Here is a 25600-nt window from a genome sequence, read left to right on the forward strand (position 1 = left end):
GTCATTAAAGTCCAGAAAGAGGATAAAATGTTAGTGTAGATTCTGAATTGTCAGCTGACCAAATTACTGGCATTTTTGTCTCCTAGCAATTATATTTGCTTCCAGTGAAGTAAGTCTTCAGTGAACTAATTTCCAAGGAACCTGTGTTTCTGTGTTGATTTATTCATTAAGCCAAACCTGAATGATTTAAGCTAGACCCAATAATATATTACAAGTTCAGAACAGCATCTGTAACTTGTATTGGTGGCATGGTTCTAAAATAACAGGCTGAAAACCACGGTCCTCTCAAATTGTTACTGATTATATTGTTTAGGCAAAGTCAGGCTTTGGGAATCTGTAGTTTATGTAGCTAGACTAAAAATATGCAAAACACAAAACGCTCCCTCCTTACTGGCTTGTCTGTTGTTCACGTTACAGAACTCTGACCAAATCATTGCTAAAACTTTTTTTGGGGGAGTGGTGGTGGTGATAGGGTTATTTTAATTTCACCTAAAAATACGTACTGATGCCAAGAGGAGCCATTTATTATTCCATTTTTCTCATCACAAGTGTGTGTTCCTAATAGCTACTTGGTGCTGACACTTTTTTTGTGCAACCAAACAACAAGCCAGATCAGAGAGCTAATTCAGATGAAATCAGGACTGACAAAAAAGGAAGAAAAATACATGGTTAGAATTATTTTCAACTGGATCAATTCTCTGATGTGACTAACCATGTCTTCCACAAATGGCAGTGCCAGCACAAGGGTTGAGCTGGGAATGAATGTTGAATATGGAACTGTTTCTGTTTCAGGGGTAATACAAGTTGCTGGATTAAAGCAACTCTGTAAGCATGATCAGCTTTTTAATCTACTGCAATACTTTGTTTGGATCTAGTTGGTAATGAGAGCTTTGCTCATGATGGATGTTCCCTTCTTGCCACGTGAACTGTCGGTTGCCTGCTTTACGTTCTTGTGTCCTTCACTGCGTTTCTGGGGCACGGGGGAAGCTTTTGTGGAGCACCCCATCCTAGTTCAGAAAAGCGATTATCTTTTCAGATCCCTCCTGTGTTCAGTTTCTTTTGCAAGGTTCACAAAGATTAGCCGTTATTGGACAAATACTGATTTTAATCTTGTTATTGTGCATGGGAAAAGAGTAGTTGTTCTTTGAAGACTTTTACCAAAAGTCTTTACTTTTTTACTAATTTTTTCCTTACTGACCATGTCTAAAATTTAGCTAAGCTCTTGCTATGCTCTTTTTCTGTTTGTTAGCACACTAGAGAAATTGTACAATATTTATATATGATATTTAATAATTTTTCTAATCAGTTTGGCAGAGCAAGCTCTTTTGGTACTGTGCATTTAAAACACACTACTCTTCAAGCAGCGATTAGAGTTGCTTTTTGACAGAAATCCCAGGTTCTCCTATTTAAAAATTAATGCAAATAGAATGTATCTGAATTGTTTTTCATTCCCCAATAATCACAGTATTGAGCTATCCTTTTGGAACAACATTTTTACTTTATTGGGTGGTTTTTTTTTTTTTTTTTGCTTTCTGCAGATGACCAGAAAATTAAGCATAGTCTACCTTTTAACTAATTGTGAAAGTATTGGAAAATAGTTGGGGGGAAAAAAAAAAGATGGGTGATATCCACAATAGTGTGCAGCTTTTTTTTGTCTTCAAATACCTTAAAGCCTCAAACGCATTGTAAGAGCTCATAAAAATCAGAAAAGAGATAAAAGGCAGTTATTTCACGAGCTTACAAATACTTTTTTCTTAAGTTTGGAAGTGGCTGAGCACACTGAACAGAACATTCATTCAGAAGTGCATTAGAGACATTTACATCTAAATGCTTGGCGCATACTAATAAACTCATACAATTTTGGTGTTCTCTACAAGAGAACAGCTAAGAAAAGGCAGCTAAATGGGTGAAGATGTTCTAGATTTCAGTTACTTGTTAATGAAGTTTTTATTGGAAATTCTTACTCGGAAATTTACAGAAGTTAATTATTTGCCAGTCATTTTGGAGCAGTTTTAGACTTTGATCTTTGTAAATACAAGTGAACTAATTAATGTGCATTTTTAATAGTTAAATGGCTAGTTGAATTAACTTTAGCTTTTCTATTGTGAACTTTTTAGACTATCTTTCACATAAGCAAGCTGTTTTTCTATTGTCTTAATTGAGTATAATCACTATCAGCATTATAAATGAGGAACAGGGATTTAGTTTCCTAAGTGTATTCAGGCGCTAGGTTTTATGAATTAAGGTAGGAATTACATGACTGTGTGAAGTACTTATATACCCTCTATTGTCCTTATGTCTTTTAGGCCTTGAACGTACACTAAACATGCTCAGATTTTGATTTAGAACTGCAATGCTCATTAAAGAAAATGTATACTAATAAATCTATTCTTAAGCTTCTACTACAGCATTGAAAAAGTTTCCTTAGCAATATGTAGGGTACCTGCAAACTTCTTGAGTGTGTAGGATTTGCATTATTCATTTATGAAGTCTGATTCCAGCCATTCATTGCTGCTAGCAAGTATCAGGTTCTTAATGTGCTGGAAATAACTATATGTTAGCATTTTAACATACATATATATGCGTGTGTGTGTGCGCTCTGTCTCTCTGTGTATGTATCTGTGTGTGTGTGTGTATACAATACAACATAAATATGTCGCCTTGTAAACTGCTCAGTTACTTTCTTCAATTGTGCAGCATTTTTGTATTTGGTCAATATTGTTAGACTTGTTGAATACTGTTCAGTCTGTTTCACCTCATACATTGCTAAGGTTGTGGTTCTAGATGCTATTCAATCAACCTTCTTTCCTGAAAGCTAAGGTTTTAAGATATGCTGTTCTGCTGTATTCGTAGGCAGCAAAACTGTGCTAGAAACACTATTGGATGGAAGGGTTTGGCAGCTGCTTCAGTGAGGAACTGAAAACCTGGAAATTACTTGAGGTCTCTTTGTTTGGCGTGTTTCTTGAATTTTAAGCTAAGATAATACAGAATCTTAAAATAGCAAACAGGAGAACTGGCTATATAGGTGAAAGAGGATTATTTATGCATCTCCTACTGCTATAAAGAATCCAGACCCTTGTCTCTGGAGGAAATACAGAGATTTCCAATTACAAGTTCTAATGCAGTGCTAATTCTAGCAGGTTCTGCTTTGTTTTTCAGAGCGATCAAATTTACTTATTGTCTGATTGCCCTGTTATTGATAACAAACAGTGATAAAAGTGACACAAAATACACAAAAAAGCTAAGAAAATTTGTTAGATATTTTGTGTGATCTGCATGTATGCACGTTATTAGATCCAGAGTTCCTGAAAAAATTAAACTTGATCCTGTGGGGCATGGCATCACAAATGACAAAAGCAGGCAAAATGGTGCAGAATATCCTTTCTTTTAGGATGTTACTGATTAGGGATTGTGTTTTCAAATTTTGCAGAAATAAATTGCCCTGAAGCCTAGACCAGACTCACTTACTATGACTGCAGACTGAGGAGACAAAATTGGTGCTGTTGCACAACAGTTGTGATACTTATTGATCACTCATTCTGCTGATCACTGAATTCAGCATTTTCAGTCTTGCCTCTGTTGTCTCCAGTTCCCATGGGTGCATGCTCTGCTTTCTGAATTTTATTTGGATTGTAGTGAGTTATGCATTATGATGGATTAGATATATACCATGAATTCTCTTAATATCCAAAATATGAAACATTAAAATTGCTTGTGCTTTGAGGAGATTTAGTAGAATTTTTCTGATGTTTAATAGTTTCTCAGGCTGTGTGTTAAGTGAAAGGTGTATTAGCTAGATAGATCCTTCAGTCTCTTGTGTTAGTTTTGTGATTCATATATTCAATGTAGAAATATTTTTATTAAACATGAGTAGGCTTTATATAGAAGGGTAGCAACCTGTAATTTTTCTTCTGGTTTCCTGACAGAGTTTAAACAAACTCCTCTTGTCTCCTGAGATCATTCTTTGACTGTTGGAGTCACATGGAAGTGTTGACTGCTGTTCCGTGTCTGGAACAGCTTGTGACTGTTTACTGGAAAAAAGCAGCAGCTACATTGTAAAAATGTGCAGTGTAATATCTCTGAATAGCTCTGTTGTTGACACTTGTATAGAAAAATCACCTACTCAACTACAAATATAAGAAGGGTTCATTGTGCAAGACCAACACGTACTACTTGTGTTGTTTATCTGCTTTCCTAAATTTGAGTTAAGTTTGGAAGGTTTGCACCTTTTTATATTGCTCATTATAGACATCCAAATGATGGATAAAAGCCTGGTCAATATAAAATTCCAAACCTGCATTTTAAAAAAAGTTCAGTTTCTAGAGGCTATTGAAAACTACATCTATTAAATTTGCATTGCAAACTTTCTCATGCTTCATTGTCAATGTTTAAACCCTTCGGTTGAAATCGGTATGCATGCACTCTGTCTTGCCGTATTATAATACTCGGGTTCAAAACTGACAGTTTTGAATTAGGGCTGTAAACTTGAGTGCAAAGGAGAAGCTAGGCCAAAAAATCCTGAAAGTATTTGTGTTGAATGAAATTAGAATAAATGAAGTTGCACTAAAATAGGATTAGTATTAACATGTTGCAGTGTAGCCACACAATTATGAGGAATGGCAAAGGGAAGTAAAAAGAGCTGCCTTTGGTGAAGAGAATGATGTAGCAGGCATGTTTTAAACCGTAGTAGATTCACATTGAAGAAGTTTGCATGGATCTCTTACTTCTCTGCTGTTTTGTAGCATCAGAGACGTGAAGTACTGAAATAGTTTGGTAACAGTAATGTGTGCTTTTAGCAAGAGTGTCTCCTGTGTAATACTAAAAAATGCTATACTTGGTAACAGGTAAGAGAATGTTATATAGGAAAAAAAAAAAAACCTATGGAAGTTGCACGTCATGGTGTATTTGGCTCTCCATACCTTTTTATTAGAAATGCAGTGATACACTGGAGGTACTGAGAGGGGGAAGAATAAAAACTATTCAGGTTTAGAACAACTGACTTTGTGGAGAGGGGAAGCTTCACAGGCAGGATGTGACTGAGAGCTCGATGTTGAATAGTTGGAGGATTAACACCAACTGTGAGAAGGAATTGCTTTAATATACAGTTTGGGCTTTTGCAGTTATTTAAGTAAACAGCTTATTAGAAAAAATGCTGGGCATTAAGAAGTTTCAGGCCAGACTGCTAGAAGTATTGAAACACTTTCATTACAGTGTTTTAACAGAAGTAGGGCTTGTCATTCACATGTATCCCATTATGAGACATTGTTTTCAGTTGCTGTGGGCTTGGTTGAGCTTTAACAATTTGTACTGAAGCTGTCAGATTCAGATTATTTTTTTTCTCAAATTCAAAAGCTTATTTAACCACAGTTTAGTAATGTTTGAGAAAAGACTTTAAAGCTCCAGCACATCTGTCTGTAGAGCATTTTCAGAACTCTTGCCACTTCTGGCATAGATTATGCATGTATATGATAACCACAGGTCAGTGAAACTCGTCCCCTTACATCTTCAAACAGTCCCAGAATACTCAACATAATTCTGCCAGGTCAAGGCTACAGAGTTAGTCCAAGAAGTTTTTGTAGCTGTTTATCACAACTGAACTAAAAGCAGGGACTCTGTTTGCTGCTGCTCTTGGTGACTTCCAGGCTGATGCCTAATGATATTGAGGGCAAGAGAGCTAGCAGGGCAGCTTAGCTAAATAGCTTAGGATGAGGAGCATGTGTAGAGACTGGATCTCAGGACAAGTAAAAGGTGCGTTTCTGCTCAAGTGTTTGGAATGCTAAAGACAGTGTCGTGGCTTAACCCCAGCCAGCAACTAAGCACCACACAGCTGCTCGCTCACTTCCCCCCCCAACCAGTGGGATGGGGCAGAGAGTAAAACTCATGGGTTGAGATAAGAGCAGTTTAATAGGACAGAAAGGAAGAAAATTATAATAACAACAATAATAAAATGACAATTAATAATAAAAGAATTGGAGCATACAAAACAAGTGACACACAATACAATTGCTCACCACTTGCTGACCGATGCCCAGTTAGTTCCCGAGCAGCAATCCGCCTCCCCGCCCAGGCCACCTCCCCCCAGTTTATATACTGGGCATGACATCAGATGGTATGGAATATTCCTTTGGCCAGTTTGGGTCAGCTGTCCTGGCTGTGTCCCCTCCCAACTTCTCGTGCCCCTCCAGCCTTCCTGCTGGCTGGGCATGAGAAGCTGAAAAGTCCTTGACTTAGTGTAAACACTACTTAGCAACAACTGAAAACATCAGTGTGTTATCAACATTCTCATACTGAATCCAAGACATAACACTATATCAGCTACTAGAAGGAAAAATAACTCTATCCCAGCTGAAACCAGGACAGACAGTTCTTTGAATGTGTGGTGTATTTGGTTTGTGAGGCAAGGTTTGGGGGGGGGGGGGGCTACAGGGGTGGCTTCTGTGAGAAGCTGCTGGAAGCTTCCCCTGTGTCCGATAGAGCCAATACCAGCCGGCTCCAAGATGGACCCGCCGCTGGCCAAGGCTGAGCCCATCAGCGGCGGTGGTAGCACCTCTGGGATAACAGATTTAAGAAGGGGAAAAAGTTGCTGCACAACAGAAACTGCAGCTGGAGAGAGGAGTGAGAACATGTAAGAGAAACAACCCTGCAGACCCCAAGGTCAGTGAAGAAGGAGCCGGGGGGGAGGAGGTGCTCCAGGCGCCGGAGCAGAGATTCCCCTGCAGCCTGTGATGAAGACCATGGTGAGGCAGGCTGTCCCCCTGCAGTCCAGGGAGGTCCACGGTGGAGCAGATCTCCACCTGCAGCCCGGGGAGGACCCCACGCCGGAGCAGGTGGATGCCTGAAGGAGACTGTGACACCATGGGAAGCCCGCGCTGGAGTAGGCTCCTGGCAGGACCTGTGGACCCATGGGGGACCCACGCTGGAGCAGTCTGTGCCTGAAGGACTGCACCCTGTGGAAGGGACCCCACGCTGGAGCAGGGGAAGAGTGTGAGGAGTCCTGCCCCTGAGGAGGAAGGAGCGGCAGAGACAATGTCTGATGAACTGACTGCAATCCTCATTCCCTGTCCCCCTGTGCTGCTCGGGGGGGAGGAGGTAGAGAATTTGGGAGTGAAGTTGTGCCTGGGAAGAAGGGAGGGCTAGGGGGAAGGTGTTTTAAGACTTGGTTTTATTTCTTATTACCCTACTCTGATTGGATTGGTAATAAGTTAATTTTCCCCAAGTCGACTCTGTTTTGCCTGTGACGGTAATTGGTGAGTGATCTCTCCCTGTCCTTATCTTGACCCACAAGCCTTTCATTATATTTTCTCTCCCCTGTCCAGCTGAGGAGTGATAGAGTGGCCTTGGTGGGCACCTGGCATCCAGCCGGGGTCAACCCACCACATGTGGTTACTTGGGTGCAGTGATAACTACTTGAGGAAAATACCTTCTCTACATCAGGAGGCAGATGGGAGATTTATTCAAAGCTATATCCTTGCTCATTGGGCATACAGATAACTGATTACTGCCATTATAGTCACCCAAAGAACTCACTGTTTTCTTGCAAAGCACAGGACGCTCTAAGATGACATTTCGGGCAAGTGGGACTAAATATGCCCAAACTATTATGAGCAAATTAGGCTTTAGTAATCTTTGGTCCTTAGTCTTTTTTTAAACAAAAACCTACAGCTAGTATAAAATTACACTTTTCCTGAACCCACTTCCACTCCCACAGTGTGGTAGACAGCAGCAGCAGGAGGTGGCTGATGTGATGACAGAAGCAAAAGCCATATATGGGACTAAATGACCAAGTTCATTTCCTGAAGTAAGAGTGAAATTACTATTTAGCTTTCAGAAACTTCTGTTGTGGAACTAAAAAGTAGCATTGTGTGTAGCAATTTACTTTCTCTTTTTAAATGGTCCTCAGTCTCATTTGCCTGTATGGTTTTTTTTATTTCATAGCTTATCCGAGATGAATTAGCATAATTTTTTTTTTTTTTTTTCCTTCATTTGGATCTTCTGTTTTGCAAAAGGACATGGTTGGTCTCCTTCATTAGATGGTCACAGTAGAAATTTTGAAATGGTGAGGAGTATTTAATGTGTTTGTGTTCTGATTTTTCTTTTATGAAATCACGTGAAAATCTGTTTATAAATGCAAAACTAGATGTGGACTGATTATTCTGAATTCATGAAGTTCATGAAACTATCTAAAGTACTTAACAATAGCCAGCTAATTGCAGTTTTTAAAATAAATACTAGCTGAAGTACATGAATTTATGCCTTTGTTTAAAGGACAGTGTTGTCCAAACCAATGAATTTTTAATAATGAAGGATTGCAGATTTTGATCTCTGGGTATAAGGAAAGTGGTGTGTGGTTTGTGGGGTTTTTTTGTGTTTTGTTTTGTTTTGCTTTTTAGTTTTTTTCTTTTCTTTTTTTGCTTTTAACTACTGCACATTATTGTCTATTTTGGAACTGTAGTTTTCTTTTCCCCCCGCCGAGTGCTGTTTAGTTAATCTCCAGGCTTACCCAGAAGAGGTGTATAACTTGACACACATAAAGAGTTAAGGGTTTCTTGGTACTACAGACTTAGAATTGTTGTACCTACAAGATTTATATAGGCTTTTCTTTTTCCTGTCCCCTTTTTCTGTTTTAGGTGAAATTGTGGTAAACGAAGTAAATTTTGTAAGAAAATGCATCGCAACAGATACAAGTCAATATGACCTGTGGGGCAAATTGGTTTGCACTAACTTCAAGATTTCCTTTATTACGGATGACCCAATGCCACTACAGGTTTGTTATTATCAATTGCTACATCTTGACAACAAATGTGATAGTGTCGTGGTTTAACCCCAGCCAGCAACTAAGCACCACGCAGCCGCTCACTCACTCCCCCCCCACCCAGTGGGATGGGGGAGAAAATCGGGAAAAAGAAGCAAAACCCACGGGTTGAGATAAGAACAGTTTAATAGAACAGAAAAGAAGAAACGGATAATGATAATGATAACACTAATAAAATGACAACAGCAATAATGAAAGGATTGGAATGTACAAATGATGCGCAGTGCAATTGCTCACCACCCGCCGACCGGCACCCAGCTAGTCCCCCCAGCGGCGATTCCCTGCCCCCACTTCCCAGTTCCTATACTAGATGGGACGTCCCATGGTATGGAATACCCTGTTGGCCAGTTTGGGTCAGGTGCCCTGGCTGTGTCCTGTGCCAACTTCTTGTGCCCCTCCAGCTTTCTCGCTGGCTGGGCATGAGAAGCTGAAAAATCCTTGACATTAGTCTAAACACTACTAGCAGCAACTGAAAACATCAGTGTTATCAACATTCTTCTCATACTGAACTCAAAACATAGCACCGTACCAGCTGCTAGGAAGACAGTTAACTCTATCCCAGCTGAAACTAGGACAGATAGGTAAAATGGGTTTAATTAGAATACAGTGAATCTGTCTCATGTCTGATATAAATATGATGCCTTCTAAAACAAAGCAGGCTAAATGATGAGGTTCCACTGTTCCATTCTGAATGCGTTGCTATTCCATCCCTTAGTTGAGAATATCAAAACAGAGCAAGTTTGGTATGGAAATACAGTGAACTCTATTTACCTCTTGTTATGGAAGCTTCATTGCGAAGTGGCTTTACAAAAGGCAAAGCAGGAATTATGTAAAAACATGTTCTTCTTGAAGAAAGTAATTGCAAATGTTCCTTTGACTAGACAATCAAACTAGATCAGCAAAGCCTTTACTGCATCCAAGTTTTATTGGCATTACTGACAGAGGACGCAGTAACCATGAAATGAGTTTTCCTTGTAGATGGAGCAACGAGGAAAGGGGAGAAAGAAACCAAGCCTTTGTCAAACCAGAACACGTGACATTCAAAACCTTGGTCGGTTTTTGAACAGCACAGCATACAGTACTGTTTGGAAATCCAAGTTGTGAGCTGTATGTTATTTTCAGTAGGGTTTTCACTTTCATTTTGGGCTTTTAAAAGAAACACTCCATTAATTAGGTATGTGTAAAGCTCTGGAAGTAGGTAGATGCTTATTCAGTAATGGTTAGTAAGTTTGACCAAAGCTACTTCAAAAAAATGAATTTTTGACATGAAGTAGTTGTCAAAACTTATTTCTGAAAGCTGAATTAATTTTTTTTCTTTCTATGGTTACAGTAATGTTTGGAGATTTTTTTTTTTTTATATCTCATATATATATATATATATATTTTTTTTTTTTTTTTACACTTCAAATTGTACTGAATTTCTACCAGCAATTTTTGAGGCTAGTAAATTCAGTGTAGGCAGTGGAGTTATTCTGTATACTCCACTGGGGTTTCTAAACTGTCTGGTGTGTATTCACCAGCACGAGAGCTGTTTCCACAACCTCTAATTGTCTGTGAATAGGCAAGGGTGGTACATGTCAGAAAAGTCTAGGCATGCCTGATTTTTATCATAGTTTCTTCAGAGTTGTGCTGTATACCTGGTTGTGAACTGCAGAACTGCAATTAATGGCTATGAGTTCATGTGTTTCAGAAATTCCATTATAAAAACCTCCTCCTTGGTGAACATGATGTCCCACTAACATGCATTGAGCAGATTGTCACAGGTATGTCCAAAACAGTTAAGTGTGATGACAGGCTTTAAACTTACTCAGTTCAAAACTGTTAACTGCTTGTTAGGTTGTGCAGAATTGTTGATGCTTAAGGTTTTATGTCATTAAGCTTCCCTGGCTCGAAGAATTTGGTTTATTTAAAATTAGGATAAAAGCCTTAAAAGCTGAATAAAACTTGAGGTGCCATGCAGGAGACATATTTAGTTGGGTCTTTATGTTGGTTTTTAAATTTAACTACAATACTGAATCAACAGGTGTTCTAGCATAGACACCTGTTATAGCAGTACAAAATTTTGTTAGCGGCTTTTTTTATATCAAGCATCTGAATGTCTTTCATTTAAATACACTAGATTGTCTAAATTGTGTAGAGTGACATGCTTTTTGCATAGCTGAGATATCCGACAACATAAATGCTCGAGTTTTCAATCTTGTCTAATTCTTAGCAAGTTAATAGCTAGTGGTCCTTGAAAATCTACAAATGACAATAGACATCTTAATCTGAAGAAATAACTTATAAAATATTTATCTTGAAGAACCAGTTTTTTATTTGGTAGATACTTTAGGCTAACCTGTTTGTTAAGAAGAATGTTTTTCATCTTGTAATTGAAGAATTTAATATGATAATTTTCAAATCTTGATTATGGCATGGGCTGTTAAATACTTGGTTTTCTGACTAGGTAATTTCAATCATTACTTTTAAGTTTTCAGTGCCCAAAGTTATCCAGTAATCCATTTCCACTCTGGAAGCTGGTTGTAATCATTGTGAAAAGATTAATGTATATCTGAGGAAGAACATTATGAAGAAATGCTTTTTTATAAATGAAGAGGTGCTATTGACCTATTATATGGTTTTGCACTGGCCCACATTTTTTGCCCCTTTTCAAAAATACCAGGTAGAAGTGACAAAAAGTAGCAGTATTGCAAATCTGTTAATGACAGCTCTGTATGGAGACGTGTTTATAAATGGGGTGTTGCAAACTTCTTATTTAATGTCTCGTACAAATGCTCATACAATAAACTCTGCTAAATAGGGGGGAAAAGCCAGCCAGCCTTGAATAATTGTTCTATTAATTTTGTCCCCTCTCACATGAAACGTGTTGTTCCTAAATGGGGGAGGACTACAGATAGATTTTCTTTTGAAACTTGAGGGCTGACAGATTCTAGATTACTTTTTTGTGCATGTTTCCCCAAACTGTCAAATAGCATGAATGTTTGCAGTTTCAGTAGAAGAATGGTACACGTTCTCTAGGAACCCTTTCTGTTTAGCTTTTCCATTGAGTTTTGAAGCTCTTTAGAGGGAGAGGGCAGTATTTCCTGCCACACACTTGAGGAGACTCCTGTTACACAGGTTTACCCAAAATATAGTGAAGCATAAGCTTTTACCAGCAGGAATTAAGGGAGGTTTTCACCCACACTCCAGAAGAGGTTGCTTGATGGTTGGTACATTGAAGGTGAACAGCTGGAGGTTTCCTGAAACACTTGTCTTGAGTTCTCTGGAAGTAATTAAGTTTAACCCAGAAGATACCTGCAACCAGGCAGCTATGTCAATTAATCACTCAGCAGCTATGTGCCCCAGTTTTCCCAGTTACCACAAGTGAAGTCTTTGTGGCTTCTATGATGCTTACTTTTTACAACTTAACTTTCTCTGTTTGAAAAGGAGTTCCATAGGCCAAGAGACACAGCCTGTCTATGCAGGTCTAGACCAGCTGGCAGTTTACTAACATTCTTGAGTTTTATGTAAGAAATAAGGAGTTAATCTTAGCCTTAACTCCAGCACTTTTGTATATGTCCAAGTTAAAAAAAAAAAAAAAAAAAAAAATTAGCATATATGCCAATTACTGTGCATCAGAAGGGCACTGAAGCCTACACAATTAACTGTCTGGTATCAAAAATTGCTCTTGGGAATACTGCATGTTAATTCCTTGTTTGTGAAGTTGTTGATGGACAAAAATAACCTGGGCATACAGGAGACAGTAATTCAGCCAGTTGTTTGAAAGGAGGTTGATTAACAAGAGGACCTATAGGTTTTCTACCTCAATGGAACTGTTGAAATACACTATTAAATGAAAAACTGCTGGTAGCAGCATCACTGTATCTATCTGAGCTGGTCTTGTGTTGTATACTTACAAAACACAGTCTAATAACTTTGTCTTTTCTTTACAGTGAATGACACCAAGAGGAAGCAGAAGGTCCTTGGTCCCAACCAAAAACTTAAGTTTAATCCAACTGAATTAATAATTTATTGCAAAGACTTCCGTATTGTCAGATTTCGTTTTGATGAAGCGGGTCCTGAAAGTGCAAAAAAGGTATTATATCTTCTTATGAAATCTTGCCTTGTGGTCATTATATGTAGCAACAGCTGTGCTAATAAGAACATTTTGTTTACGTTTTGAGAGAGAAGTAGAGGGGTAGAATTGCAAATTAATCACATTCTGTTGCAGGAGAATATCTAGATTTTGAGAGTCAAAATTATTAGATTAAAAATCTAATGTGTTGTATTAACTGTTTCTTTTCATATAAGATAAACCTGCATTTCTTGTCATATCGGTTGTACTTTTAAACATTACTGATTTATTAAACAAATCTTTTTAAAGACTGGAATTGGAATACTGCATTGCAGCTGTACAACAGATGTTTACATTTTTGTGGAAAATGTTTGAAACTGATACATCTTCTGAAAGTCATAAGCTTAGGTTACCCATAGGTAAAGTGTACTATCTTACATATACACTTTTTTGCTTCACACAGCAAGTTCTCCAACGAGCTCTTGGAACGACCAGTTTGTCTAATCTACATAAAACTACGTGCTCTTTCTCAACATTTTCTTAGAAAAAACTTGCGTACCTCTTGAAAAGAGGAATTACTTCTACCTGTACATTCGTAGAAATTTCATTCCTTCCCTGGTTTTAAGACTTGTTGTCATAAGTCTCAACAAAATCATACAATGTTATTTAACCTGGTAAGGTCTAGGTGAGTTTCTGCTAATCAGAGATGTTAGTCTACGTAATGACATTAGCTCGCTGGCTTCCTTGTTCTGAATCGGTGCCATAGGTTGAGTTACAGCTCCTCTGACCTCCATGGCACCACTTTGTAGCCAGGCGTGGCACAGCAATCCTTTCGTAAGGAATTACCCCGTTTGCTCACAGAGCTTAAGAATTCCCCTTCTCAGTAAGATAAAGTTTGAGCTTAACCCTGTAAGTCCAGTAAGAACCATCTGCCCAGACATAAGTCTGTTTGCAGTTATCATACTGGGTAACCGGTGAACCAAGTTCATCACTTCTTCAGCTTTTACTCTCTCATAGGGATCCCTGGGCAGAAGCCCAGTAATGAAGCAGTGTTCTTTCCTTGCTACTTTTCTAGAATCCTCCCTGCCTGCTGCCTTTGCTGTTTGTAACCTTTCACATTTGGCAATCTTTCAGCAGTCAATTCCCCTTTCACAGCTTCTCTGAAATCTCCCTGGAGCAGCCTGTCTACTGCAATATCTTTATAGCAACTGTTTCTAATTGGCTGTCACAGCTAAGGAGAGTGATTAGCCTGGAGGAGGGAGGAAGAGAGCATAAACTCAGCATCTGATTAACGCTTTTTGTGCTGCATTTACTTATGCAAGAGCAAAAAGTGAAACCTTTTTATGAAGGCACTTACTTTATACATTTACAATTACACGGTCTAATGTGATTCCTTTTGAAAGGAAGAACAGCTAGTTCTAGAGGTCCGGAAGGATCTGAATATGTGTGGTTATAAAGATAGTACTGGTGTAACAGTTGCCATTTTCAAATATCAGAATGCGCTCACTAGAGGAGTGGAAGAAAACTTGTACAAATGGTAGTATCAGCTTTTTGTCTACTATTGCAGTTTTGATGCATCAAGTAGGTTACTGCAGCTTTGTGTGGGTGTATCACAGAAGCACACTTTTACTGAAGGGAGATAATGTTCTGTTAGCCTAACGTTTCCATAATAACAGCATTCTGTTGGTTTTAGACATTTATTTAATGCTATGAGGTCCTTAGATCAGGTTTCTTCTATCAGGATTTTGCTTAAATTATTTCGGGGTGCTGGTGAACACAACTAGAATGGTCTTACACAGCACATTGTGTGGAGCTATTTTGTTCTTTCTGGCATTTAAATGGCATGCTAGCACCACACTCTTGAAAGATTTTTATCTGGTTTCTGTTCCTGCCCTTCAGGTACTACATACTAGCAAGGTTGTCCTGATGTTTAAAAACAAAGGAAGGTGGTCAGGCCTCCTTGTAGTTCTGGAGGGCCTCTTTAATATATATTTACATCCAGCTATTTGTGCATGAAAACATTGGTAGGTGTCATCTTGGGAAGAATTGTGGGTGCCTAACTTTTGTAGAGAGGACCAAGACTTAAAGCATAACTGAGTTCTGATGAGAGGGAATTCCTGCTCTTCTCTTCAGCTGAGTGTGCTAGCATTGTCTTCTAACTGAGAGAACGTTGTAGTAGAGAACTGACCGTGGAGTCAGAGGTCCTGGACTGGAAGGGCCTGTGGAGATCACCTAGTCCACCTTTCTCTTCAGAATTGCCAGGATTAAATCAGGTTAGCTGTGGATTTGTCCAGTTGTATCTTGAAAACCACCAAGGATGGAGAGCCTTCTCCCTCTGTGGGTAACCTGTTCCAGTGCTGCATGTTTTTCCTGATGTCCAGCTTGAATGTCCCAAGATAAGTTTCTGGCTGCTGCCCATTATGTCATCTGGCAAGACTGAGTCTGTAACTACCTTCCTGGTAGTGGTTTCCTGCAGTCTCGTTATTGCACAGCTAAATGAGCCCAGTTCCTTCAGAAGGTGTATTTCAGAACCATAGTCATCTTGGTAGCCCACTACTGGACCCTGTCCAGCTTCTTCTGTTTCCTTTTGACCTGGAGGCCTAATGTCCAGTCATCTCTGTGAGAAAAATTAAAATAATTGTCAGCTGTATTTTTGTCCTCAAAAATTTGCTTATGCTCATTTTGGAGCTAGATATGAAGACCTCCTGAGTAAAAAATGAACTGCATAAATTGTGCTTATGTGTTTTATGAAGGTTTTCTATGGTGCCTAGTGTTGAGAAACTGCAGAACGCAGAATTTCTGTTGGAATTAGTGAATTGTGCAGACTATAATTAAAATCATGTCCTGAAGTATTTGACTGAAGTTTTTTAAAATAAGTTTGGTTTTTTTTTTTTCCACTTGGTTTTAAAATAAGCAGAAGGGAAGGTGATGTTACAGTTAGCATTACAATCTCTGTTCGGTAAAGCAAAAGACCTGCATGTTAGTGCTTTATAAATCATAAATAGCTTCATTTAGCAAACTTTACATAAATACAGTCAGCTGTACAAATCAGAGCAGGGAGATTTCTAACTAAATGTCATCCTGGTAATACAGAGGAGTATCATCCTACGAATAAAGCACTGGGAGGTCAAGATGAAATGCCTACCTACTAAAATATACACTTCAAACTACGGGAGTATAAATGTGTCTAACTTGTTGCCAGATGCTAGCAAATGTTCTGTTTAGAGCAATGGTTAAAGAAATAAAAACAGTGTCCTTGATAATTACTACTTAAAAATGAGCTTTAAATATATGGAATAGTTACAAGGAGAACAGATACTAACTTTATACAGTTAAGTAATTTGTTTCATGCGTAGTTCCTTGAATGTAATGGAAATACTCAACAGCATTTGGTTATATAAATTGGTGTTGGCGAAGAGAATGTAATCTGTTCCTAAGGAAGTGTCTATATTTGCTGAACAGGGCATAAGGGAGAATAACCCTTACTAATTAAGCTGCCTTACTAGAATAGGGAGTATTCTGAGTCTCTTTTTGGTACTAGGTGTGAAAAGAAGGATCCAAGTTTGAAAGCAGTCAGGGTTCAGGTGCGGACAATCAGACTGACTTGGTTACATACAGACATGATGCATGGGTAATATTGGTAGAACTTTCAGAGGTGTTTTTCTTTACCTTTAAGCAGAATCAAATTGGAAGAACACATTTAATTTCAGGGTGAATTAGTTTATTTTGGGGTAAATTATTATGAAGAAGCTTAAAAATCAGTTCTATTAGAAAAATACCTTCAACATTAGTTGCAGCCAATACATGCTAATAAAATACTGTCTGAACATTCATCAGTCAAGTAACTATTTTCTTCCTCATTTTTATTAATGGATATTTGGGAGACAAAAGTTAAGGAATAATAGAAGGGAATGGAAACTTGCAGTCATCACTATTTAGCAGTTTAATTCTGCTTTGTCTCAAAAATAAAGCTATAGAGTCCTCAAAGGAAGGAAAGCCAGATGGGTGTGGGAGGAAGTGGAGGATGGGGAAGCAAGGGTAAGCAAGTTGGGGAAGTCTTAAGTTAGCGTGAAAGAAGAAGCATTTCACATTCCTTAAAGGAAAAGGAATGATTTTGTTCCAAAAATCGGAACAAACAGTCAAACTGAAAACTCCTGCTAATTTCTAGCCACTACAGTACTTGACATTAGACTAAGAAATTAAAATGTATGAAAAGGTGAGGCTTTAGATCTTACAACTGTCAGATGATAGTGTGTTGCCTCACCACGCATATGAATCTTGGCAGTGCACCAGAATGGCACACACCCTCTAATCTCCTGTTTCTTAAATATATCTCAGTTTTCTCTATCTCTTTTTCTTCTGGAACTCCCTCAGTTCTTTTCCTTCAGGAAGCTTTTTTAAATGAGTATGAGAGCAGTTTCAGAAACACATGCTTAATCCAAACAGAAAGAAAATTATTTATCTCAAATCTTGTTTCCTCTGGAATCAAAACTAGCCTTCTCACACGTCACAACACTTGGGATGGAGTGGAACAATTTTTTCCTAAATGTTATGAAGAATAATATGAAACTGAGAGTTTTGGACAAATTATACTGACCCTTTGTAATGTCTCCCCCCCACCTCCCAACTTCTGTATTACTTTGTTCTAATTGTTTATACAGATCACAAAATTGGTAATACCACAAGACACTGGGAATGCACAAGAAGATATTATTATCTTTATGGTCTTTGGAGGGAGTGAAGAAAACTTTTTTTAGACGTAAACTTATCTAAAGGAATTTTTAAAAATAGCAATGTATTTTAATATTTTTCTTAAGACTTAGGAAACCTGTACTTAGAATTCAGACACATTCTTGTACAAACAAGGATTCTGATATGTAAAAAGTTACTTCAGCTTCTGAAATCCTTGTACTGTTTCCTCTTGTGTAGATTACTTGTACTCAAACCAATTAAGTATTATGTATAGCTCGTATTGGAATTCTTATGGAAAGAAAAAAAAAACCCAAAACCAAAACACCAGCGGTTCTCAGTTGGACAATTCGTAGCTTAGCAGCTAGGAGAATGTGCACAATAGTTAGGGCTGAAAGTCTTGTTACCTGGAAGCTTATTTTCCCTAGAAGACTTCCTGCCTAGGATGATTAACAAATTCTGTCTGTGGGACTTGATCTGGTCCTGGTTGCATGACTTTCTACTACAGGTGTCTACTCAGAATAGGAATTGCAGTAGCAAGGGAAAATAGTATCCTTGCAGTGAGTTCATAATTCAGGTAGCCTGGCTGTAGGGGGAAGGAGGTGAAATGCAGGGCTATGCTAACTTAGCACATATTAAATACGACTGTTCAAAACTCTGTTTTCCAAGAGCGTTAGCAATATTTTGAAGCTCTTGTCTTTGGTAAAATTCCTGTTGAAGAAGTGGAGGGCTTGCCCTGAAAGTATCATTTATTTTTCTCACGGGTTGGACAGGGGACACTGACATAGGGAAATGGCCTTTGTACTATGAAATAATTACAGCCATTGTGTTCACTGCTTTTAATAAATGAACTTTCCAACAAGCAGCCTATTCTCTTGTTATTTGACTGAGCCTAAATATCTTCAGCTTTACACAATTGTAAATTGGCAAGAATACCAAACATTTTTTGGTTTGATATGAGAACATTTCCTGTAAAACATGTTTGTCTTCCAATTTAAGAGCTTTCTACTTATGGTGATAATCTGCTGAGATCTGTGGAATGTGCTTGTCTTTTGAAACTTTCAGACAATAAAACTACTATATAGATTTAATGAGGAGTAAACTGAAAATCAGTACCTCTCTAATACTTGTTTAGTCTATATATGAGTGGAATTTGTCTACAAGGTAAAAATGAAGACAGTAGCAGGATAAATATATATGCATTTTTTAATAACAGAAATAGAGGTACTGAACCTGTATTGTAATCTACAGGTGGACTGTTTCACCCGTGCAATACCTGGTATTGCAAGCTAGGTCTATACTGTGGAACACCTGGGAGCATTTTTCAGCTGCTGGGTTCAAAAGCACAGCTACGTTCTCATATTTTTTTGGGAACCAGATCTGAATGCTTACCATCTCCCCCGGCACAATTTTACCCCTCTTAACACAGCACACGCATATTCGTTCTCAAATGTGGCAAGTAAATGACAGAGATTTCAGCTGCTGCTTTTAAAAATAGGTTTTACTGTATTTTTATGGTGTTACTTGGCAGCACAATGGAATTTTTTAATGTCTTACAGTTCATCCTCAAGCCTTGAGAGTAGATCAGCTTAGTAAAAGGCTTTCATCCTTCACTCCCATAAATGAAGATGAGGAGTAGCTCTGTTAATATCAGTTACTGTAGTGAATAACTATGTAGAAAAACAGAAGTAAAAATGTGTATGTACACAGATTTCCATTTTTTTTCATTGTGAATGATAGGAAAAGTAGTCTGTTAGAAGAGGCCAAGTATTATGGATTAGCTGGCTTCTTCAGCTTTGACTTGCACACTGAAATCACAAGATTTAATAAAATGTGCATGGCTTCCAGCTACTTCATGGTAGTTATTAAAAGCTTTACCAAATCCTGGAAATGAGCGTACAAATGTTCATTTGAAAAGTCATGGTAGACTATTTCCTGGTGCAGCTTTTACTGTTTGGGTTTTGGGGGGATCCTCCCCCCCACCCTGAATGTCCTGTCCTCTGTTTTCTTTTGCAGTTTCATTGTAGAACTGAAAGTGTGGGGAGAAAAGTTAAAGGAACTGTTCTTCTAAGACTCAATAGGAATTTTTTTTGTTGGGGAGTGTTTATGAAAAAACATTTTCAACTCAAGTAAGTCTACAGTCATTACTGGTTTTATAAATAGTGAGGAATGTCCCCATCAAAAGCCAAAGTAAATAAAAATATGGTGAAGGTTCCATAATGCCACATATGTTGCATACAAGCTAGTAAAAGCACAATAACTTTCTCCATGCAGAAGTTGGCATAAGTGAGCTCTCAAGTTTTTTTTCCTGTGGCACAATGCTGCCAGTAGTAGTATTCCTTTGCTTGTGTGTCATGCAAATCTTTCTTTTATGTCTATGACAATAAGAAAACTTTCCTTCGCTAACAGAAAACAATTTCTTGGATGCACAGAATGTTTTTCAAAAATAATATCCAAAACTGCTAAACAGTGAATAAATTGTGTCGACATGTTGCTAAATATAAAATGTCAGTGGAGAGTTGAAGGGAAGGAAGAAAATTGAAAGGAAAAATTTTAGGTGGTAATAATGTGAACTTATACTATGTCTTTGTCCCTAATTAAAAACTTTGTCACATGGAATTTCTGTATCTGAAAATATAGAGTAGAGTTTAGTGTTTTGTAGCCTCCTTTTCATTAAATATTTTCTTTAGAGGTAAGGCAGGTACATTTTAGTAAAATGGAGAAGCAAATACTGATGGAAGAAGGCAAAGCTAGAGACTCTAAATCAAGTCCTGGAATTTAGAGAGTAACAGTGCCAATCTCTACTTGAAAGTTTTTTTTCTTCCTGAATTTGATTCTAGATATTACTGGTTTTGTCAAATTTTTTTTATATTTATTAGAGAATAGCTACATTTAAAGTGACAAAGGCTAGCAAAGCTTGACTGTATTTGAAGTCTAGTATCTAATCTTAAACCATGTGCTGCACTCTCAATTTTAATAATCTTAGTGTTTTACCAAAATGAACAGTTTGTACAGGTAGAAAACCAGTTGCTTATGTGATGCTGGTCCCGAGACTGTTGCAAAGAATGTGAAGACTTAGGCAAGACTCTTCCTTGTGCCCCAAGTTAATCTCTGCTGTTCTGAGGATGCATCTCTCTCTTATTTTAAATCTCTGCTGAATTTCCCTTCCCAGGGCAGGGCTTGCTGTGACTCAGCCTGGTTAAACCTGATTAACGCATCAGATTGTCAGAGACAGTGTTGGAGCTTGCTATAAACCTGCAGGCATCTAGAAGTTATGGGTGGGTTTCTTTTGTGAATAAAATCCAGTCATCTGGGACAGAACCTATAAGGGCTAGACCAAAATTTAATGAAGCTGACATCTTGCTACCCTCAGAGAGTTTGGCTGACGTTTCAGTTCTCAAGATGAGCTGGGGAATGAGAAAGGGGTGATTACTGGCATATTTAATTAACTGTAGATCCCCCACACTTGGCAAAAGGACCTACCCTAAAGACTCACTTTTTATTGAAATTGGAGATTAATGGAGAATCTTTGGCCTGCCATTCAGCTGACAAACAAACCAAGTGACTAACGTGAAGAAAGCATCTCCCACGGTGAATTACTTATTTCCAAATAACTTGGGTGAAAAGCTGTTCTTTATTACCAAACAATTTGCATTTGGTTTATATTCATCAATGCCCTTCAAAATTTTGGAATACAACTTAATGAGGTGCAGGGTTGACATAGGTCCTGGAAGTCTTCAAAGGGCAACCAATCTCTTGTTTTCTGTTCCAAGAGCAGAAATTTTTGAAGGTTGAGTTTTGGGTAGCACAGACTGGTGAGCCTGCTGCCTATATGGGGTGAATTAGTGGAAAAGATAATAAAAATTTAATCAGATACAAACTTTTGGTTAGATATGATACTTTAGGGAAGAACCAAGAGGGCTTTTGTAAAGGGAAGTCACGCTTCAAAAACCTCTTGACCCAACTGACAACTTTGTAGAAGAAACATCTGTGAAATGCTGTTGAATACTGATACCAGATTTTAGTTCAGGAAGTGCCTGAACTGTGAACTGTTGAAATACATCCTGGTAAAATTTCATTTTATGCTTTCTCTATTTTTACCTTCTTCCCTAAGCATTGATTGCTGTTTACTGTCAGGGACAGAGTGCTAGGTTGGACCTTTTGAAGTGACTCAGTATGGCCATTCTTATGTTTTTCTGCTATGTTGATAAGTACTCTTTATTTAAAAAAAAAAAAAAAAATTATCAAAAGACCAATTGCAAATGAGATTTTACTGTACTGTGTTTACTACCTGTGTGTTGTGCTCTTTTCTTTTTCTGTTCTCCTTACTTCTATATGCAGGTGGGCAGGCACAGCATAGTATCTCCAAGTCCTTGCTTGTCTCTGTTGATACAGAGAATCATGTTTAGGGATGCCTGTTGCAGTCTGACCTTTCTTGCAAAAACTTAGTCCACTCTTATCAGGTAATCACTCTTGATAGATAGTCATGAACTCGCCTACTACGATTACAGTAATGGTCTCTCAGCAAATATGAGTATGTTTAACTATATAATTCGCTTCTCTCGAATAAAATATGGAAATAAAACATCAGATGACTGATTTTTTACTTTTGCTGTGCATATTTTATGCTGTCATAATTAAGGGCAATAAATTTTATGTCTATAAATAACAGTAATAAATGTTTCTTTCCTAGGTGTGCCTTGCAATAGCTCATTATTCTCAGCCAACGGATCTTCAGCTTCTCTTTGCATTTGAGTATGTTGGGGAAATATATCATAATCCAGGTAAGTATGAAAGTATTTTGATTTTTTTTTTTTTTTCCTATTTCTTAGTATGTAATTTTAGTAAGACTTCTGTCCAGAAGCAGTGGCAAAAAGTGTTTGAGGCTTTCTTCAGGGGTAATACAATTGGCTTGTCCTGCACCCAACCTCTTACTTCCGGTTATAAGTCGTTCATTGTGATAGATATTAATGACCAAAATCAAAAGATATGCCTTCCCTGTCTGAAACAAAACAAACCTACCTATGTCAGCACTTAACGTCAGCATGAATACTCATATTTCTCAATTCACGCTTCGATCCTCCTATTGTATGTCTATATCGGTACTCTAGGTACCTAGCTAATCTCCCATCAGGCAGGCTTGTTCACCTGCCCTTCTTTTGGGAATAAGTTTCTCTTCTGGTGGTATTGCAGGAGGATTTGTGCAACTTGGGACTCCATACCTTCTTTCCTAGAGGCTTACTAGGCAGTTCTTACCACTCAAAACCTCCACCACCCCTGCTGAGTTGGAGCACACCCTCTCTGCTCAAGGCCAATCTCCAACTGAACCTTGTCAGTTAGGTAAGCCTGAAAAAGATGCCTTTGGAACTTGATTTCTAGTGTAATGCTGTGCGGTCACTGCTTAGTGTTCCCCAGCCAATACACAGCTGAAAGCCATCAGTTCTAGTGTAACAAGCCTCCAAATAGAGAAAGTGCCATTGATGTAGTTCTGTGGTGCTGAAATACTTACTCAGCAGCTGGCATTAGAAACCACAGATCTGCCTGTTACAAAATTTGGATGTTGTGGAATTATGAGCTCAGGCCTTCAAATTTGCACAAAAATGCATGTTTTTTATGCGGGTGCCTACACGACTGCCCTGCGCGTGCACAAGAGTAAGTGTGCTTGTGATTACGTTACACACATAATCACACATACAATTTCTTACCTGATAAAACTTGGGCAGTTATTCAGGTCCATGTACTTTAGCATTATAAAGTACTAGGGAGGAAGCTAATTTGTAGATAAAATTACAATAAAAGGTTAAAGTGGAGTGTGAACAAAATGTTAGTCTGTCATAAAGTTGCCTTTACTCTGTCCTTAAAATACCATTTGCTGTATGGAAAAATACCTAGTGGAAGAATTACATAAGGTGGGTAAAAAATGTTGTTCCTCTGGAGCAGCAGATCAGAATGGCAAAAGATAGTTGTTCTGCTGTGCTGCGGTTGCTGGAGAAAAGAGTTTGAAATACTTTCGGTTTGGGTTGGGGTTTTTTTTGTTGTTTTGAACCCTGGTGTTTGTAGCATAGATCTCTGGCTTTGCTCTTACAATTCCAGCACTGTGTTTTATGACTCTCTATCCCTGCTAGTCCCAGTAAAATAAAAGCTCAAATACTGTCTTTGTGCTTCTTGAGGAACATAAAGAGCCTGCATTGCTCTGGTGTATATGTACATCATTTTTTCCCAGGCTATATTTGATAATTACATATCCTGCCATTGATCAGTAAAATTATAACGTTTTTTTGTAATTATCATATTTCTCTGTATACTATCTTTGAACAACTACTTCATTCTGATTTTAGTCAAGTTTTCTTCTGAAAAACATAAGTAGTCTGAGTATTAGTGCAAGAATGAAGTTGATAGATAGAAGAAGTAGAAGCTACATAATCACTGAGATGGCAGTAGAGCCGTAACGCTGTATTCTGCTTTGTTTGGGCAGGCGCTTACATCTTTACAGACTCTTGCTAAAGCTAGGAGCTTTCATGGCAGAGGTAATAGGGTTGAGTCTCAGTTTATTTCACTTCTGTCTAAAAAGTTACTTCCAAGTGTCAAGAAACAAAATGTAGTCTCCTTTGACACAGCTGACTGCCTGCTTGGCACCTAAAGGACGATCAGCAAAGGAGATCCTTCTGTATTAGTAACAGACTATATAATCTTCTTGGACCCTAGCGACAAAATGGTAGGCCACCTTTTTGTGTGGATATAAATATATATATATATATATATTTTAACCTGGCCTTCAATTTATTTTATTTGCTCTTAATACAGCATTCAATAAAGCTGTTGAAATTACATAATTTTTATTTTGCTTTCTTCATAAGGTACCTAATTAAAGGGTAGCCTATAAAGGGTTCATGTTTTTAAAATGTCGCGAACTTTGGCATGTTGAAGAGAGAAATCCTGTGACTGAAGATAACATTCGTTCCTGGCTGTTAGTATGTCTTGCTTTCTATCAAGCAGCACAACATACCAATTTTATGTTACTTCTCTGTTGAAATTGCAGGAAAAAATACATTTACATCGTCATGTATTGCGAAGCTGTCATTAGATCACTGATCTGTTGTAATACAAAAATAGGTAGCATTAGTCCCGATGATGCTAGCAGCTCATTCTTTTAATTAGGAAGGTGAAGAGTTTTATTTTTTCCTCTGTTTTTTTTAAATGTGCATTGATGAATTTTCTTTTCCTAGCAAAGAAGGTGAATGGAATAGACCCAGGAGGTGGTGGTAGCGGCATCGGCAGTGCCAGTGGTCAGCAGACACCTTTGTTTGAAACTTACTCTGATTGGGATAGAGAAATCAAAAGGACAGGTGCATCAGAGTGGAGAGTTTGTTCAGTCAATGAAGGTTATATGATATCTACTTGGTAAGTTGCTCTTGTAACACCAGTAGAAGAAAACAAGGCAATTATGCTGTCTTTTCCTGTCTCCTATACCAAAGCCTCTATCCTACCTAACTGTGCACTTCACTTCTTAAATTGCCACTCTCTGGAGAGGCCCTCAGTTAAAAGATCCTGCAAATGTCATTAAAGGAAAGGAAATACTATGTTTTGGGGCATCTGTTGCTTTCATGCTTTTGTACTTCCCTTTGAAACATGCACATTTCTAAACAAATACATCTGAGCTGTACCAATGATTTATAAGGTCATGGAGGCATACAGGACAACCAGTTAGCACTGCCATATTATTAGGGGCTGGTGCATTATAGTTTAACAGAGTTGGTAACGCAGCATTGCAGCAAGAGAAAAGCTGGTAAAATACATAGGGAAAAGTAACCTCTTGTATCACATTTTTTTCCCCAAGCCTTCCAGAATATTTTGTGGTTCCATCTTCCTTAGCAGATCAAGATCTTAAGCTGTACTCCTACTCTTTTATTGGGAGACGAATGCCAGTAAGTGTAGTCTTTATTCTGTTACTGTTCTTGATTGTTGGACAATATTAATCTTAAAGATATGTATGTCTATTAACATAGTTTTATGTGTAGCATTAAGAAAAAAATTTCTGTGGAACA

At 38.1% G+C, this 25600-nt stretch overlaps 1 protein-coding gene across 4 annotated transcripts in view; it reads left to right on the top strand.

Annotated features, from left to right (window-relative positions):
- MTMR10 (myotubularin related protein 10) overlaps positions 1–25600 on the top strand; it is a 44421-nt gene that overhangs the window by 8252 nt on the left and 10569 nt on the right. For 3 of the 4 annotated variants that reach the window (XM_030015224.2, XM_041123851.1, XM_030015226.2), the window contains 6 exons: positions 8628–8764; positions 10503–10575; positions 12745–12887; positions 22249–22339; positions 24782–24956; positions 25393–25480. In XM_030015224.2, the coding sequence (XP_029871084.1) occupies positions 8628–8764; positions 10503–10575; positions 12745–12887; positions 22249–22339; positions 24782–24956; positions 25393–25480 (707 nt within the window). Of the gene's footprint in view, positions 1–7070; positions 7090–8627; positions 8765–10502; positions 10576–12744; positions 12888–22248; positions 22340–24781; positions 24957–25392; positions 25481–25600 lie in introns of those variants that run through there. The other variant, XM_030015227.2, reaches the window with a different exon arrangement.

This window comes from Aquila chrysaetos, chromosome 5 (assembly GCF_900496995.4).
Source record: "Aquila chrysaetos chrysaetos chromosome 5, bAquChr1.4, whole genome shotgun sequence".
Lineage (NCBI taxonomy): Eukaryota > Metazoa > Chordata > Aves > Accipitriformes > Accipitridae > Aquila > Aquila chrysaetos.